General features: G+C 38.0%; 1 protein-coding gene across 7 annotated transcripts in view; it reads right to left on the reverse strand.

Moving 5' to 3' along the window:
• Window positions 1–3,264: 3,264 nt before the first annotated feature.
• PSEN2 (presenilin 2) overlaps window positions 3,265–16,659 on the reverse strand; it is a 29,006-nt gene continuing 15,611 nt past the window's right edge. For 5 of the 7 annotated variants that reach the window (XM_088145947.1, XM_088145963.1, XM_088145958.1 and 2 more), the window contains 6 exons: window positions 15,776–15,996; window positions 14,500–14,598; window positions 12,839–12,916; window positions 11,889–12,023; window positions 11,298–11,416; window positions 3,265–8,259 (listed from right to left, as the gene is read on the reverse strand). In XM_088145947.1, coding sequence (XP_088002073.1) covers window positions 8,104–8,259; window positions 11,298–11,416; window positions 11,889–12,023; window positions 12,839–12,916; window positions 14,500–14,598; window positions 15,776–15,996 — 808 coding nt within the window. In that variant the 3' untranslated portion in view covers window positions 3,265–8,103. The remainder of the gene's footprint in view (window positions 8,260–11,297; window positions 11,417–11,888; window positions 12,024–12,838; window positions 12,917–14,499; window positions 14,599–15,775; window positions 15,997–16,659) is intronic. The other 2 variants (XM_088145980.1, XM_088145972.1) reach the window with 2 other exon arrangements.

Below are 16,659 nucleotides of genomic sequence, written 5' to 3' on the forward strand. Positions count from 1 at the left end.
TTTCCACCAGCAACACTCAAGATCTCTTGGCCTTTTTCAGCTCCCTTAACTCCTCCGTAAACCATGGGGGGTGCCGGGGGCGATAGGCCGAGAGAGGCCACACAGGCACGATCCTGTCCAAGGCCCCTGCCGCCTCCTTATTCCAGGCTGCAGCCAGGGCCTCCCCTGGACTGTGCAGCAAGGCCTCAGGAACAGCCCCCTGTGGGTTCAGTGGAATATCAAGCTTGTGGAAGAGCTTCCATGAGGTCGATGTTACTATTGATAAGCTCCTAGCAAGGATGCACTGAGTGCATAGGAAGTGGTCAACTTTGGGGGGATTGCTACCCAAATTGTGATTCCTCAGTGCTGGGATGCACTGCCAACTGCACACTCTTTCCAAGCTGTGCCTTTTCTTCCTGTGCCTGAACTCTGGGCAAGGCTACATACAGGGCTATATACAGTGATTAGCTTTGGAGCTATCCATATCCTGGTGCTTAGTAAATGCAGGAAGGGGTATGTAGAAAAGCTAATGTACTGTATATAGTCATTTAAAGTGTGATGGTCTGAGTTCAGTTCCCAGTAGAGGATTTGAAGAGTCCCAATAAAAACGAAATCAGTCATGTGGTGTCTCCTGGTGGTGGGTCTCCTCTTGTCATGCTTATGAACTCACCTGCTTTGGGGCTGATTTCTCCCAAAGTGATTTATGAGCATCCATTATGTTCCTTGTCCTAAAACCTTTTCCTAAAGCCCAAGGAAATTGCCAGCACAACTGCCTCACAGTTTACCTGTCTCCCAGGCTGGAGTATGAATGTCCCCAGCTGCCATCACTTCAAGCCTCTGGTTATTTATATATCTCTTTACATAATACCATAAATAGTGCAGGGGATGGATACTCCTGGAGAGGCCTGGACCCAGCCTCTCATTTGTGCTAGCTTTAACTGTTGTTATCAGCAGGACTGGTATGTACTAGGAGATAAGTCCACCAGCGGTGTGGTGTCTGGGGTTCTTTCAGTTGTAGTCGCCTCCCCCATTCTGGGGAAAAGGCCAACAGATGACCCCAAATGACCTTGGGTAGCTTCCAGAAGGTGGGCAAGAAATTAAATGTGGTGACAGGAAACCAGAACTATGTTCATACTCGAGGGGGGGGCAATCAGGAGGACAAATAGCTTTTGTATGATGCTGATTTTCATAAGCCTATGAACAAGTGCTACCTTCTCTGGCATTTATGCTTGAAGGCAACTTTAGGTGGCCATACTGAACACAAGCGTGGTTTTTTCCCCGGTAAATCTTGTTTTGAAATTCTCAACTGTCTCAGCAAAAAAGACTGTGTATGTATGTATTATAAAAATAACTTGGTAAATAATCAAGCAAGCCTGTTGCTAGGGGAGATACCAGTGCTATTCTCTCCTCCCAAATAGTTACTTTCCTGAAGCTATTGTTGCTCTGTTACCGCAGGCATAGGCAACATGGTGCCAGCAGATATACTGGACTAACTCCCATCAGCCCCAACCAGTACAGCCCATGGCAAGTGGAGTATCTTCCAAAAACATCCAGAGGGCATCAGATTTCACCTTTTTTTATTTTAACACAAAAGTCCTTCAGTATCAGATGAAAGAGCGCAATTCCTTTTCAATAGGTGTGTCAGTCTTAAGTCATGGCATGTCACTCACCCACCATTATCCTGCTTGTCCCCTTTCAGACATAGGCAAGAACTTTGCTGCAAGCCTTTGTTCACTGAAACTGAACCCATAATTAGCCAGTGAGATCAGTTATGAGTTCATGTCAGTGGCTCAGCAAGGCTTTGTGAATTAGATACTGAACATGGAATAGAAATGTCATAAACAAAATACTATGGACACTCTATAAAAGGAACTACAGACTTTCTATTGCAGGAGTACATTGTACTCTTTTCACACCCTCCTCTTATGCCTGAAATGTTTCACTGATTAAGAGTGGATCATATGTTGAAACTGCCTATATTAAAACTACTTTGTGTTTGGGAAAGGCATTATTATTTTTCACAGGATTAATACAATCCTCCCCATCTGGCTGGGAGATAATGGGGTTACAGTCCAACATATCTAGAAGGCACCATGTTGGGAAGGCCAGTCTGCTTGTTGTCTAGGCAGTGCTCGATCAATGGTGAAAACTTGCACTTTTTACTTGATAAGAGGAACTGTTATTTTTTGTTCTTCCCTCTTACAATGCTGCCTCTGTTCTACTTCATTTGTTCGCATATGCTCAGGGCTGGGATGTTTTTTCAGCAGTTTATCTTAAAAATGCTCCCTGAAAAGAATATTAGTGCTCCCCTCCCCCATTATTCTGTTTGAACTGTTAATTTCCATCACTCCTTTGCTTTATTTTGCTGCCAGTATGAAGACAATAGCAACTTACCTAAAAAGTAAAGGTTTTAGAGATATCACACAACCACAAGGCTCTGAAGATTGAGTTTGAATCTTCTTAAAAGAAAAGGAAGTTACATGGTGGCTACACTGCTCTCTAGTGGCGGATGGAACATTTTGAAGAGCAAGGAAGAATAAAGAGGGGAGAAACTGCACTAAATTAGCCAGTCTCTAGCCATCTGCCTTCAGTACATGACAAAATGCAACAAATTTCACAATATTGATTTTTCTAACAAAAGGCATTTCTAGAAATATAGGAGGACACAGGAGGACGTATCTGCCTCAAAGTGGAGATATCTATAATGTGAAACATTTTGCATGGCTGGAGAATGGCTAATTTAGTGCAGTTTTCTTTTAGTCAATATTCAATTTTGGGAATTAACATAAATTAATCATTAAGTTAGAGAAACTGACTTAGCTTCCATTGCTTTTTTAAAAATTGGCACATTATATGAATAATGCTGTTTAGTTTCCTGAACTTTAGATGTGGAATTAACCTATAAAATCCAATGCAGAAGAAAATGTGGCATCTAGGAAAAGTGGAATGGTTTTGGAACTTTGACTTATTTCTTCAAGTTAATGAAAAAAGAAAGTTTTCATAATCATTTAAAGTTATCTACCACATTTTTCTATATCAAATTAGATATTTAAAGAAAACTTGCTACTTCTCTTTCTAGTTACTAAAAGACATGTATCCCATGTAAATAATGAAAATGAATTGGAGTTGAATTGGGAAACTTGAGGTTTTTTTCCTGCTTCATCACCTTCCTGGTAGAGTGGTGAACTAGAACGAACTAAACCACCTTAAATAAATCCAATCTACATACCTGTTAGCTGTACCCACCAGACTAACTCCAGTATAAAACCTTATACTTATGCTTAGTAGTTATATCATCACTTTATTGTATTAATTACATTTGCAATAAGTACAGCTTAAGAATAATTTCCTGTACATATATATTTGCTGCACCACTGCACACATACCATGTCCATCCTGAAAGCCAGCAAGTTAGAAATGCGTTCAAACAGATTTTTGGTTGTTTCCTGTTATTCAGACTTTACCTATTAATTTATGCAAAATTGCATATATTATAAAACATTATTAAGTGCATCCTATTTTCCTTCCATTGTGGAACATATATATGGACTTCCCTAGTTATTTCTCACCCAGGCATTGACCAAGCTCACACTTTTAGGCAAATGGCTGCACTGGATGAATTCAAATCCTGCCCTATACTAAAGCCATTCTAAAGGGAACAGATAAGCCACGGATTTCATATTCATTTCAATAAGGATTTCAAAATGGTTAAGAAAAATCCTGTTAAAAGTTTTAAAAAGCATTGCTTAATGAGTAACTGTCCCAGGAAGTGAGCATGAAGTAAATATCTTCATCTGTGTGTGCATATTATATTTGATATAAACTGTATTTTTGGTCACATTTTCTCTAAGCCAGCAAAGACTCGGAGAGAGCTCTCAGGTCTGTTATTGAGAAGTAGCTAATACTGTATATATATTAGACTGGTGCAGCTTACAATCGATGAAGAAGGAACATGAAGAGAAAAGACCCAGATCATGGATGGGCAACCTGTGAGGACCCTAGGGCTAAGCCATGCCATCTAGGCTGCACTTGCAGGGAATAAAAATATACATGCTTAGATACGCCTCCACCTTCAAACACTTCCACATACTGCTCATTCCTCCCAGCAAAAAGATGACATACCTTAATTCTCCTTGCATGGGCAATGAGAACTTGCAGGGATTTTAAGTGCAACGTTCATTTGATTGGTTTGTTACCAGAGACAGCATGGGCAGCTTAAACAAACAGCATGTGACCTGCTGCACATGTTGCACATCCTCAACTAGACTTGAAACACTCCTTGTATAGCTAAATATTGCCTCAAATAGGAGTATCTTTCACCCTTACTCATGTTGGTTGAGGCTGCTGGAATTGTTTCAACATCTTGAGGCTCTAAATTCTCCATGCTAGCCCTGGACATGGAGTATTTAGCTAGATATGAATTCTTCTGTACCAAAGAATTCTGGTTAAGCTGCTATAAGATTATAGAGTTAAATATGGTATATGCCAACCTCTGTAGAATATCAGGCCAGATGCATGGCAAATCGGATATGATTCAAGGGGCACATTTCACTAGGATAGCCTTTACTGGTGCCTTCCAGTTGTGTTTGGATACAGTTCTCATTAGCCCCAGTTAATATCACCACTGGCAATGGAATTCTTCTGAGCATGTGAAATAAATAGAGGCATGTAAGAGTAGGGTATGCTACTGGGATTTTCCATCTTGGACTGGTCCCAAATATAGTTCATTGCCTATAAAATATTCAGGAAAATATATTCATGGTCAATTCATTATTCCTTCACACTTACACCAAGAAGCAGCTTTTTTCATGAAAAGGAACATCTGAAAGCAAAACAAATGAGGTTTCCAATAAAAAAGCAAATCCTACAATGATAGATATCCCTACAAGGAAGCTTGAATTAACTACTCCTTATTTAGACTAATCTTTATAATAAATTCTACATGCACCCTTTCAATTCTGATAGTTCCAAATAACTTACTTTTAAATTAAACATTTACATAGTATTCCTAAAGATACTTCTAAACTGTACTTTCTCTTCCCAACAAAGTTCATTGGAAAGCCAAAGCTAAGTTTCTTTACTGAGATCTAAAGTGGAAAGTGAAATTCTAAACTCTAAAGTTATTTTTTTCAGATTGAACAGAGTAACCTATTATGTAGCTATTTTATCTAAAAAAATAAAATATCCACATCCTCCGGAAGCAAGGAGCCCAAATCTATCTGGTCAAGAATTTTCTTTTAAGGCTCAAGTTTGGCCAGCATAATACTAAGATAAGAGATACTCTGATATAGGTTGGCAAAATGCTTGTCTTCCCCTAAAATAAGGGCCTTGTAAATGCACTGACTTGTCACAAAGGAATCTGTGGGATAGAAATGCAGCAACATGAATTGCAAGGGATAAAAAAGATGCATACAATAAATTAATGCCAGCAATATACTGATCCTCACTGACAGTTCACCACATCAGACCAAAGGTCTGTTTAACCTAGTATCTATGTAACATATGTATCTACTTAATATAAGAAACCATTGAAAGTGAACTACAATCTATTTTAATATATCAAATCTCCTTTTATAACTTTCAATATCACTGAAGCTCCTCTGGCTCTATTTTGGATGGGACTGCACAGAAAACAAATGGAATAAAAACCTCCAGTGCCAAGCTGGGTTAATAAGGTGTGGCAGATCAATAGTTCTGATGCAACAGAATATTAACAGATTTGATAGGAAAGTCAGAAATGGAAGGAGTCAGAATGGAAATGGAAGCATTTACTTACTTTTGGAGCCAATGCTATGCTCAGCAAGAACTCAATTTTGAGATCTTGCATTTCTCTTTCATTTCTCCCTTGATTTTTTTTCTGTTGGTAATAAAGTATAAAGTATATAATAAAGTATATAAACAGCCAGTTTGGTCAGTGGTTAAGGCTCCAGGCTAGAAACCAGGAGACTGTGAGTTCTAGTCCTGCCTTAGGCATGAAAGCCGCCTGGGTGACTTTGGGCTAGTCATTCTCTCTCGGCCCCTGATGTTGGACTCGGGCAACAAGCTGGTTGGTCAATTCCTGTTGCATCCAATGGATCAACATTGAGTTGATCCGAAAAAAGCAGACCCTGCACACATGGGGAAAACAGTAGGAAGGAAAAAAAAATAAAGTATTGATTTGGAGGGAAAATCTTTCCACATTTTTTTAATTAAAAAGGTATTACACAGCATATCTCTATATGTACTATTATAAGTACCATGTATTCATTTTTCTCACAGTATGTACTTCAGCCTAATTTATATGTGGTTTTGCTCTGCTTTGGAGAAGAGAAATACAGTGAATTAGGCCTTTATACCTCCTGCTTTATGCATAAAGGCCTCCTACTGTGTGTAGGACTTTCTGAAGATCAATGACCAAAGAAAGATAAACTGTCCCTACGTCCAGAGTTCTGATTGCTAGCAAAAGTCAATCTGGTTTTACTAACAGCCATAAAAAGTCATCCTTTGATGGAGTACAAGATGGGCCTCCAGAGGATTCATGATTAAGTGCTAAAGCAGTCCCAACTTACTCCACTGATCAAGTCTCCTCAACTCTTTATTGAATGGCTTGTTGGTCACACTAATGCTAATCAGTCTAGGAAGAGAAGGAGAGAGAACCCGCTTGCCATCATTTACTTTGTGTTATGGGGCCATTTGCTAATGGAACTAGAAATGTGCCATGAGCTCTCCCTTCCTTGGGTCAGTTTGCTTACATGAGCAATGCTAAATAATTGTGATTACAGAATAGGTATAGGAGAGTGAGAGAGACAAGGTTTCACACACCATACTAACTCATAATGCAATTTATTTGGATTTTGGCATAGTATATTATGTGAAATCAGTTTAAGGTCCACATTAACCTTTGTGAGCTGTCGCACATTTGGAAGTTTGAGAACAGGTCACAGGCACTCCCACAAATGGTTACAATGGTGGGCACAGGCAATCATTTAGCAGAAGGCAAACTGGCGGGATTGTGTCCCATCACTATCAAAACCTACAGGGTGGTGCTTTGCAGAATTCTACTTCTCATTTTGTTTTTAGTTTAAAGAAAATAAAGTCAGGGCTAACATGTAGCGTGAGATTGCTAAGCATATTGTACCCATGAATAGTAATCATGATTTGCAGCTTAATTAATAACATGGATCCAGCCAATTATTCATCAAAACATAGTTACATAAAATCTGGCTTAGAATGAAATGGGAACACAGCCAGAGATTCATATGTCTTCATTCAGATACCTGGAAGATAACCTAATCTATGTCAGCACCACGCCTCTAGCTGGAAAAAGCAAAGGATCACTAAAACAGCTCTGCTTTTTGCAATTTGCTTCTTGCTGTTTTTACAGTGTGAAACCAGGAATGTCAAAAGTTCCCATGGTAGCCCATGGTTAGCTGTTTATACTGGAGGTTTGAACAGGCCACTTTCTTCCCTCAAGGGTGAGGAAGATGAAACCTCCCAGTGTACTCTGTTCCCCTTTCAAACAGTTCCTATACTTGAATTGTATTTCTCTTGAAGTGCTTTTCCAACATTAAAAAAAATACCCTGTATTATTACTGTGCCATTATGATCCCATGTTAATATATAAAGTGGACCTTAAACTTGTCAATACCAACATCCCAAGAGGGATTCTTCATTTTACCTAAGGCAGTGTTTCTCAACATTGGCAACTTTAAGATATGGGGACTTCAACTCACAGAGTTCCCCAGCCAGCATGCTGAGGGGAATGTTGAGAATGTTGAAAAACACTGCCTTAAGGTAATGCAATCAATCTACCTTCTGCACAAAGAAAGAAATTAATGTATTGATGAAAAACATGAAGAGGAAAGTCAGTTCTCCATGGCACCAAAATAACAATCCTATGTTCCAAATAATCTGAGTGAACTCAACTCTGAATATGTGCAAGTAGGATCAGGCTGCACAGATCCTGATCTCTGGAGCATCAATAGTCTGAAGAATCAGCTGTAAAGTTCCAGGGGAAACTAGCAAAACTGTTTTTTTAGCATTTCTTGAAAAAGATATGGCATTAAGTGTAAAAATCGCAAGGTTTTATCCACTGAAAATTGGCCTGCTGCCCATGAAAGCTGTTAAACCAGATCACCATTATTCTTAGATATACAGCTGATGAGCTGCAAGGGTGTCCATGAAAGGTTGCACGAGATTATCTGTTGAGAAGTAGAAGATCAGGCCAAAGGTGATGGAGATGGGAAGAGCAGGTAATGCCTTCTTAAATACTGCAAGCAATAGAAGAGTTAAGCACAGACCCTAAGAGAAAGAAAAGAATGATGATCAGCAGGAATATACCTAGCTGGAATATTTTTCTTAGAGATAAATACTAAAAATATCAAAATCCAGTGGCACTTTAAAAATTGAGGACAAAATTGCACACAGAATTAATATGAGCACAACTCGCTTATAAAGACATAAGTTTGGTCAATAAAAATCTCACTTTAACCTAATTACTTACTAATACATTTCTACAAGTTGTAAAATTCAAGTCTGACTATCTAAGTTTCAATCTTTGTATAAATTGGATTTCACTGTAGCTATTAAATAACCTCATTATTATAAGAGTCAGGAAAAAGTCAAATTGAATTTCAGATTATTCTTAAATCAAAAAAGAACCCCCAAGAGATATCATCATACAGGCCCATTGCACTGTTAGATCAAGATGAAAAAAATATTCACTGCTTTCAAAGGCTAATATTGCCAGATCAATCTGGGTTTTGCCCAGAAAGATACAGCAACAAATGAATTAGAAATTATTTAATCTGAAGATAGTAATTTATGCCCTTGCCATCTCTGTTAGATTCCTGCAAGTTGGCCTATATGGGGCTGCCCCATAAAGATGATCCAAAAGCTACAGCTGGCACAGATTGCAGCTGCTGGATTGCTGATCAGTAGAAATGGGTTTAACAAAACAAAATGGATTTAACTCCTCCTCCTGTTACAGGAAATGCACTGGCGGCTGGTCAACTTCTGGGCCCAATTCAAGGTGCTGTTTATTAGCTATAGGACCTTTATGGATTGGGTCCATGTTACCTCTGAGACCATTTACTCAATCTCCCCCAGTATGTATCAGCCAGAAGATGGTGCTGGAAGTGTCCACCTTCCCAGAAGATGAAGAAAACAGGGGGTTGGAGAGTGGCCTTATCAGTTGCAGCCCTCTCACTCTGCAACATCTTGCTCCCTGAGATCAGGATGGCTCCTACCATGTTATTTGCTTAGGAAAATAGTAAAAACAGTATTCTTCCACAGGGCATTTAGTGAGGAGACCCCTATCAAGGTAGACAGCCATATGAGATTATAGTGATACGTTCTTCGATTTTAATGGGCTTGTTTGTCATTAATGATCATGCCATTGCAAGATACCTAAAGCCCAGAGAATAGGTAGCATATAGTTAGTGGTATAACTAACTAAACACTAGGCTACATACAAACATTTCACTTGCTTTGCTGTCTTTGTACTGTACATCTTGGAAGGCAAATTTCTTAACACGTTACTGCAAATGAGATTTTTACATAATTTTATTGTCAGAGTAAGTAATCAGTTACGTAGAAGAGCCCACTAGCAATAAATACTATCAATGGAATAGATCAAGAGTTTTTTCAAATAAACAAAGGCACTAAACAAGGATGCTACTTCTATTATTTTTTAAAACATCATTATAAAAATATTACAACAGAATGTTAGGAAGAATAAGAATATTCAGGTCTCATTATAAAAACAGTATGATGTAATAAATATGTTGCAGATAATATGCTTATTTATTTTCACAATTCTAACAGAAATATAACTCATAATTTGAGCTGACAAATTTCACACATGAGAAGGGCCAGGCTAGAAATCAATTTTAATACATCATCTACTGTCAAATCACACTGATAACGAGTTGCACAGCTCCCTTCAAAAATTAGGTGGATTTTAGATATTTAGGAGTAGCAAGTACAAAGGATTGGTGCCAATTTAAAACATTTAATTATGAACCTCTTTTGCAAAAGATCAAAATAGGACACTTTGTGTTTCAAATGTGATAATTGCAATATATTTTTTTCAGGTTCTTGGGATTTTACCAATCAAGAACATTAAAGTATTTGAAGAATGATGTAGATTCATATAATTTAAAATGAAAGTATTCTCATTATATCAAATAATGACAGTCTTAAAAGACTTTGGCAAGATAAGTTGAGATTTGAATTCATGAATCAAGCTTGGAATGATTTATGGTATAAACGTCCTTTTAAACCTATTTCACCAAGTTCTCAACAGCTGACTAATTAATTGATGATATTTCACACACTCAAAACTGCACTATATTAATCGAAGTCTTTCTAGAATATGTTGGAAAGTTGCAATCAAATTAGTACATACTGTCATTTCTGGTAGCAGTGCCTATTTGGTTACTCACTTTAGTTGAACATTTGAGGAAATTGAAACAATTACACAATAGTCATTAATTAATTATTGTGTAATTTTATTACCCATTTCTTCCAGGAGATAAATATTGCAACACAAAAAATCAAATGTACTTGTTAAGTGCCAGTTTTACAATAGCAAAACAGTGGAAAATCTTTGTATCAGTAGTATTTGAAATTGGGGGAAACAGCATTGGTTGAAAAATTCACACAACAGGAAAGAGTCCCTACGAATCTTTAATTTAATACTGTTTTTAATAGAAATATAGAATATGGATGTTGAAAATTTTGTAACTTTGCTTAAGATTACAAATGAGTACATATTCCTAAACTATGCCTTCTTTTGTTCTTGCTTTCGTGTAGCTTGTTTTTAATCTTTTTTTTTTTTTCTGGTATTTTTAGTATCTTGTCGAGTACCAAATATTTAAATAAATGTTTAAACAGTTAAAAAGGAAAAAAAATGGTCATCTTATCATCATATTTCAGATCTTAGTCCTAGAAGCTAAACAGAATCTCATCTCACCCTAAATTTATCCTGTTTTAAAACTCACTATTTATCATTTGGATAAGCCCCCCAATTATGTCTGATCCCAGCCATACTGGAACTCACTCTTCAGCTCCGAGGTGCTCAGATGCCTAGGACCCAATGCAAATAATCCATCCCACTATCCTGGTTTTATAGTATGTCAAAGGCAAAGCAGAATAGTATCTAGAAGAGCACTAGTTATTTAAATCATTTCTGTCATTTTTCTCATGCAAAAAAGAATCCCAGAGGAGGTCACAATTGTGAGATAATTTTTATCATCAGGTTTACACTCAAAAGGAGGCATGACAGGAAAGAGGCTGAAAATATGATGGTACTGGCTTAATGTGTTAATTTTACTTACTATGAGGATGGCTACAAAACAAGCCAATGTTGTATTCCAGTCCCCACTAGCAGTGGCAGCTGCTTTGCCGACAAGCACGCTATAGAAGATAAAGTCTCCTAAACCCAGCTTGACTCCTCCTATTAGAAATAAAAACAATTCCATCAGTCTGTCTTCCAACAGATATGTTAAGTTAGGTGTAAGCAAACATGACACTTGTGGGCACCAGAGGGCTCTCAGAAACCTTTCTTGGTGTCTGCCAAATTCTCTGCCTTTTAGAAACATCCTTTTAATAAAAAATAAAAGAAGAAGTGGATGGGCTACACAACACCCCTTTTATTTTTTATAGGTGCTGATTACCATCCAAAAAGATCTACATGGTACAGGATCAGGCTATTTGTGAGACTGCCTATCCCCCATTGTTTCTGTCCACCCCACCAGGTCTAGCAAGGAGGGCCTGCCTTGGATTCCCCCATCAAACAATGTCATCTTGTTGGACCCTGGAGTGAGATGGGTGGCTTAAGGAGTATTTTAAGGACTCCTTAAAATACCTGCTCCTATTTTAAAGGAATTAACAATAGTGAATTTATGATTTAAGGGACTATAGCTTACTTTCTTCCTCTTCCTGAATTTCTTCAAAGTTGCGGGCAATTTGACCAAGTTGTTGGCCAGTTTGATCAATAGTTGAGTTTCTCATTTCTGGAACTTCAGGCTCAGTATATGAAGAACTGTCATGGGTCTCTGCTTCTTCAGCCAATTCGAGGCATAGCAATGAGAGGAAGATAAAAGTCACCCAAGAAAATTCAATACATACAATATTAAAAAAAAAAAAAAGAGTGCCAGTTTGATCTAGTGGTTAAGGCACCAGGCTAGAAAGCAGGACATTGTGAGTTCTAGTCCTGCCTTAGGCATGAAAGGCAGCTGAGTGACTTTGGGCCAGTCACTCTTTCTCAGCCCAACTCACCTCACAGGGTTGTTGTTGTGGGGAAAACAGGAGGAGAAAGAGGATTAGGTACGTTCGCCACCTTGACTTATTTATAAAAATATTAAAAGCAGGATAAAAAAAATCTAAAAAAAAAACTGGTTAGAATGAAATCGCCTTTTGTTGTACAGGACTGTGCAATAATACTGACTTAACCCAGTTGTCATGGAAAAGATGGACTGATCTGTTCTCTGTTGCTGTAGAGCTGGAGTGGAGAATTTGTAGTTCTCCTAGTGTTGCTTACAACTCCGCAAATTCTCAAGATTCATGCTGGATCTGAATCATACAACCCTGCTGCCAAATAGAGCTTAGCAAAATCTTGGATTTCATTTTTCTCTGTATAAATTGTAAAAGGATTCACGACCATCCCTCAGTTAGTAAATGAATGAACTCTTTCAATGAATCTTGAGATTTCTAATGCAGTTCCCATATATTTCCATGGAAACTTCCCTTTATAATTAGCTTGCCAATAAGCAAGAAAACCAGTGAATATAATACACTGCAGATTTCATTTAAATTATATTTAACAACAAAAGAATGAGCTTTTGTTGTTTTGATTGAAGAAGAGTGCATCAATCACCTGGATCCCCTATCTCCTGAGAAGTCCTTCTTTGTGCATTGTCTGGCTTTGCCATTCCTATTGTCCACATCATAGCAGCTGAAGGAAAGAACAGACAATATACAACTTAGGAAACAAGACTGATGGATTATTCAAAGTTATAAACTATAATCAAAAGAACCAACCCTACATTCTTGGATTGTCACACATTAAGCAAATGTGTTCAGTGCTACAGATACTTTGTAGAGTCCTTGGGGTTCTGTGAGCTTGGTTCTTTTCTTGCAAACATTTCATTAACCGGCTAGGTAACATCTTCAGTCCTAAAATGGGATGGGGTTTGCTCTCTATTTATATACTGTGACATGCTTTGCCAGTGCTGGTGGGGATGGGGGTTTTGTTTTGCTCCTCTGGTAGTTCCTTGATTAGCATATGTTTACTGCTTGAGTGTGTGCCTGGTCTTATATTTGTCTGTCAGTACACAAAAAACTATTTGTTCAATCCATCAGTAAGTTATAACATTTCTCCAAACACAAACCTGTTCAATCAGTATAGACATATAATTTAATTCTTCACTGTTTTTTCTAGCTGTATTGGGATGATCATCCAAAAGTTCATGAACCCTAAACTTTTATTAGCATTTTTATTTATTCTCCTTTTGTTGCTTCAGGATTTCAAAAAAAAAAAAAAGGAATATAAAGCACAACTAACAAGGAAAAGCCATAGTACAGAGGGACAGCAAGTCAAATGTAGAATGTCCTGGGTGAAATACAGCTGAAACTCACAGATACTTGACAGTCCATGAAGACAATATAGGACTAGACAGATCAAGGTTTTTCCCCACTCAATTTAATTCAGTTTGCTAAATGTGCTCTTTCTTCAAGAATCAGAATCTATGCATCTACAAATTTATTTTTAAAAATGCTTGGTGAACTATTGGACAATCATCTCAAGGCAACTGATATATCTTTATTTACACCACAACCCAATTTGTTTTCCTAAGACGTTTTCAGATGGCTAATGATAAAATAATTATCTTTCCCCACTGGCTTTACAAGATTCTTCAGAAGACTCACTGTAACAGGCAGGTTAGGGGGGTAGGAAAACTAAAAAGAGCTATAATTAATGTGGCTTATCACAAGTTCATTTTCAGTAGGGAGTAACAATATATCTACAATCCATTATACTGCTGCCATTTCTAGTGGAACCATACAGGAGGAGCCAAAGCAGTGGTTCTTGCTTCCTTCCTAAATCTAAAAATTTACTATAGAAATGTGTAACAATTCCACAAAAATACAGTTCCCATCCTGCATCACATGTGACTAGGGCTGTATGCATTTTTTCTCTTTTTAAATGAAAGAGACATATGTATAACATGTCAGATAACCTCAAAAAGTACCTAGAACCCAAGCACTATGCCCACACTTGCACACCTAACTTTGCAAGACTAGAAACTTTCCTCTTAAAATGCTGAGATAATCAGGTTGTTGAGTTCTGCACCTACTTCCACAATCTGAGAATATCCAACAACATCTTTGAACAGGAGAAAATCAAGAGAGAATTCTTCATGTTCCTTCCTTTTCATTCTGAGATAAAGTTTTCAGTCAATTAGGCACCACTAGTTGCTACAACAGGGGTAATCTTATAAAGGCCAGTCACACAAAAGAAGCCTATATTTTACTCACAAGAATAAATAAGTGCAGGAAATATTGGCTCATTTCTTTCTTGTGCCGTTTCCACCAACATTCGGAGAGGTCCCTTTGGGCATAAAACAGCTATCAAGTCTGTGGACAGAAAAATGTCAATTTAATCCCAAGTAGCTTTCTGAACATCTAATTTTCCTGCTGATACATGGCAGGGAGTTCTTCTCTCAAAAGGTATCTATAGCTTTATTAAATCATAACAGCAGTGGAAAAACAGACTACAATACACAAAGAAAACACTCTGAGTCTCTCAGAGAGCATTTTCAAAATGAGAGAGGAGACAAACACAACTTCAGAGCACCAAAGCAGGGAAAGAAAAATTCAGAGAGTAAAACTCCCATATAATACAAGCAATCCAGGGAAATAAAACCATCTAACCTTATATGACACACAGAATGTAATGCTTCTTGACAAACATATCAGAGCTAAGAAATGGTTTGAGTCCAACCCTACCATTAGGCAAAGCAAGGAAGCAGCCTTTTGACGCCACTGAAGAGATGGAAAACAATCTCTTACTTCATTTTCATCCAACTGCAAATTTATCTCAGTCTCTTACTACCTCTCCCTTGCTATGAAAAGTATTGTGAAGAAATGTAGCAAATATAATAACTGAAATAGCAAAAGAGACAACTGGGATGGAACTAAGAATTGGAGAAACATTTAAGTAGAAAAATATTCTTAGATTGCACAGGATTATTTCTGAGAAGCATCTGTGTACTTCAAAAGCGGGCACAGTCTCTTAACATTTATTTTAGAACAATCATTGGATTTAAAAAATTTTGCCTTTAAACATTTGCTGTGATTGTTGTTTCAATACATGCGCCTCCTGGTCACAATCCAATGTCATAATGAACAATGAATATAGTAAATCAATTACCACAATTTGCTCTCCTTGTTCCAGCATGGGGCTACACAGAACAGTAAGAACATTTCTACTTCCATTTTTGACAAACCAGGCTTGTCAGGTTTGGAAAGCATTAGTGGCCATTATCTGAGTGGAAGGTTTGGATCCCCTGCTTGCAATCAGATTAGAGCAATGCACGAACCCAGCCTGGAGAAGGCCACAATAAATCAAGGTTCATTGCAATATCTGAATGCAGATCTCTGAATGCAGGTTTGAAATCTGAAATAGTCTCTCTGAAGTGAAATGCAAAGATTTATTATTTCTAGGAGGTGGTATTAACTTGGTTTAGTCTCCTCACAAAGAGTACATTTAGTTTTCAGTGGAGGATCACCTTAACGTTTGCTGTAGACATACCATAAACAGAGATGCCTCCCAGGATGACCCAAGCTGACCACTCTGGCAAGTACTTAATGAAAACTAAAGCCATCAAGGCGCTGATCATAATGAGATAGGCTTGCTGGAGTTTCAAGGGCCCCTTCCAGTGGATGCAAATCATCCCAACAGCTCCAAAATTCCAGATGACAAAGAACAGGGTAGGGTAATCCATAGCCACGTTGTAGGTCTTGAGCACTTCACTGTCAGACAAAAAAAACCAAAACAAAAGGGAGTTAGTTCTGGGAAGACATCAAGGAGCAGTGACCAGATGAAAAAATATTCATTGCCACCTAAAGATGATGTGGTAACTTGGAAATAAGGCACAAGCTGATGCTGCGCTATACAGGAGAGACAAAGAACAACAGGGAAGTTGCAGACATATGTCCAATATCATGTGCAGTATAACTGAACTTCCATGGCTCATGGGATCAAAGTAGGCTACCTGATGCCATGTCAGATTATGCGCCCATCTAGCCAAGCAGACACTAATCTAATCACAACTCTCTGGTATCAGCAGAGATTTTTTTCAAGAAGTTATTACATGATATTAAAGAGAAGCCAATGACCACATCTGAGACCTTCTGCAAAGACTTAGCCAGTGAGCCATGATCCCCACTACGTGTCCCTTGGAAGTGGGTGGGAAAGCTGATATTTTACCTCAGGACACAAAACACATATGGGCCAACTAAATTAGGAGGGGGAATTTATACGTCTCCCAATAACTGACTAATCCAGCCTAGTTTTAAAGGACTTCCAAACAGAAGCAAGATCCATCTAGTCTGGTCTATCATAAATGTATTTCAAACTCTACCTGAGACTTTGCTAACAACAGCCACCTTAGGCACCACACAATTATACAAATG

Source organism: Python bivittatus, unplaced genomic scaffold, assembly GCF_059951505.1.
Source record: "Python bivittatus isolate LINGU-HERP-01145 unplaced genomic scaffold, Pbiv_v1 ctg000020_np1212, whole genome shotgun sequence".
In the NCBI taxonomy this organism is placed as follows: domain Eukaryota; kingdom Metazoa; phylum Chordata; class Lepidosauria; order Squamata; family Pythonidae; genus Python; species Python bivittatus.